The 1118-nt window shown below is 42.5% G+C and overlaps 1 protein-coding gene across 1 annotated transcript; it reads right to left on the reverse strand.

Annotated features, from left to right (window-relative positions):
• Positions 1–6: 6 nt before the first annotated feature.
• Positions 7–739, reverse strand: LOC110034869 (probable cyclic nucleotide-gated ion channel 5). The gene has a single exon (XM_020739107.1). It carries the CDS (start codon positions 737–739, stop codon positions 26–28), a length of 714 nt encoding a protein of 237 aa, XP_020594766.1. The 3' UTR covers positions 7–25.
• Between the last annotated feature and the right edge of the window lie 379 nt (positions 740–1118).

The raw sequence follows: 1118 nt of genomic DNA on the forward strand, positions 1-1118 counted from the left end.
CGACCACCTCTGTAGCTCAATTAAATCAATCTGCTTCATCAACGGAGAAATCTGGTTCTGGAGGCTTAGGCAGTTTAAGCAACTCCCTACCACTCTTATTCCTGAACCTATGAACACCTCGAAGTGCATTAGCAGCAAACTTAGAAGCATATATCGTTGCAACGAGGCTTGGAGAGGAACCCGACTGGTCATTGAGCTCTGCCTCTTCCTCTCTGCGTCGCAGTTCCACTTGCTTTCTCTTGCAATACCGTCGCCATGCAGCTTGGATGAAGCAGGCCGCCCATGTCCTCCACTGCTGCGAATAGAAGCGAAATGTGTGCTGTACTTGTCGACTATGGAGGCGGCGGAACTGACCCGCAACAAACTTCAACTCATCAGCCATTAATGCAAAAGCTTCTACTTCAGTCAAGGATCTCACTGTCCTTGTGGAAGAAGGGAGGTTGGCTCCAGCTTTTGGATCTAGAGCCCAGGTCAGCAGTTCCTCCCCACAGAAATCTCCCTCTTTAAGAATACTTCTATTGAAGAAGCCGCTCCTCCCACCATCGGTGGTCACACTCTCAAGGCGACCGCGAATGATGAAGAGCATTTCATCCACAGGGTCTCCTTCCCTGACAATGTAAGTGTTCTCTGTGTAAAGACTGGGCATTAGCCGTTCACATATGGCGTCCAGCAGTCGCTCGTCCATGTTTCCAAACAAAGGGACCTGAAAGGAAAAGGAAACGTGGGATAATGAATACATCCCTGCTTAATTCTTCAAGGCTGAGTTTCTAATATTCAGAATCCATAATATTAGAACGAGACAAGTTGTGGAAACCAAACAATAATTTTCTCACTCAAATTCCAAAATATATACAATGTAGAAAACGTGAGATTAAGATCCTGTATTGCAGGAAATAAATTAATATCTTTCTTATTTTCCTTGCCATTATTATGTTTTGTTATCTTTCTTATTCGCTTGCCGTTATTATGTTCTGTTTTTGGCAGATTTTGACTATATAATTCTCTTAGATTTAAGCCTTCCTTTTCAATCACTATTGTTGTATAGAACAACCTTGGGTGTATAAATAAAATAACTCAGAGAAACCTTTCTTTCTTCTATTTTATCAAGGTATCATAGT

The sequence above is a fragment of the Phalaenopsis equestris genome, unplaced genomic scaffold (assembly GCF_001263595.1).
Source record: "Phalaenopsis equestris unplaced genomic scaffold, ASM126359v1 Scaffold194124, whole genome shotgun sequence".
Lineage (NCBI taxonomy): Eukaryota > Viridiplantae > Streptophyta > Magnoliopsida > Asparagales > Orchidaceae > Phalaenopsis > Phalaenopsis equestris.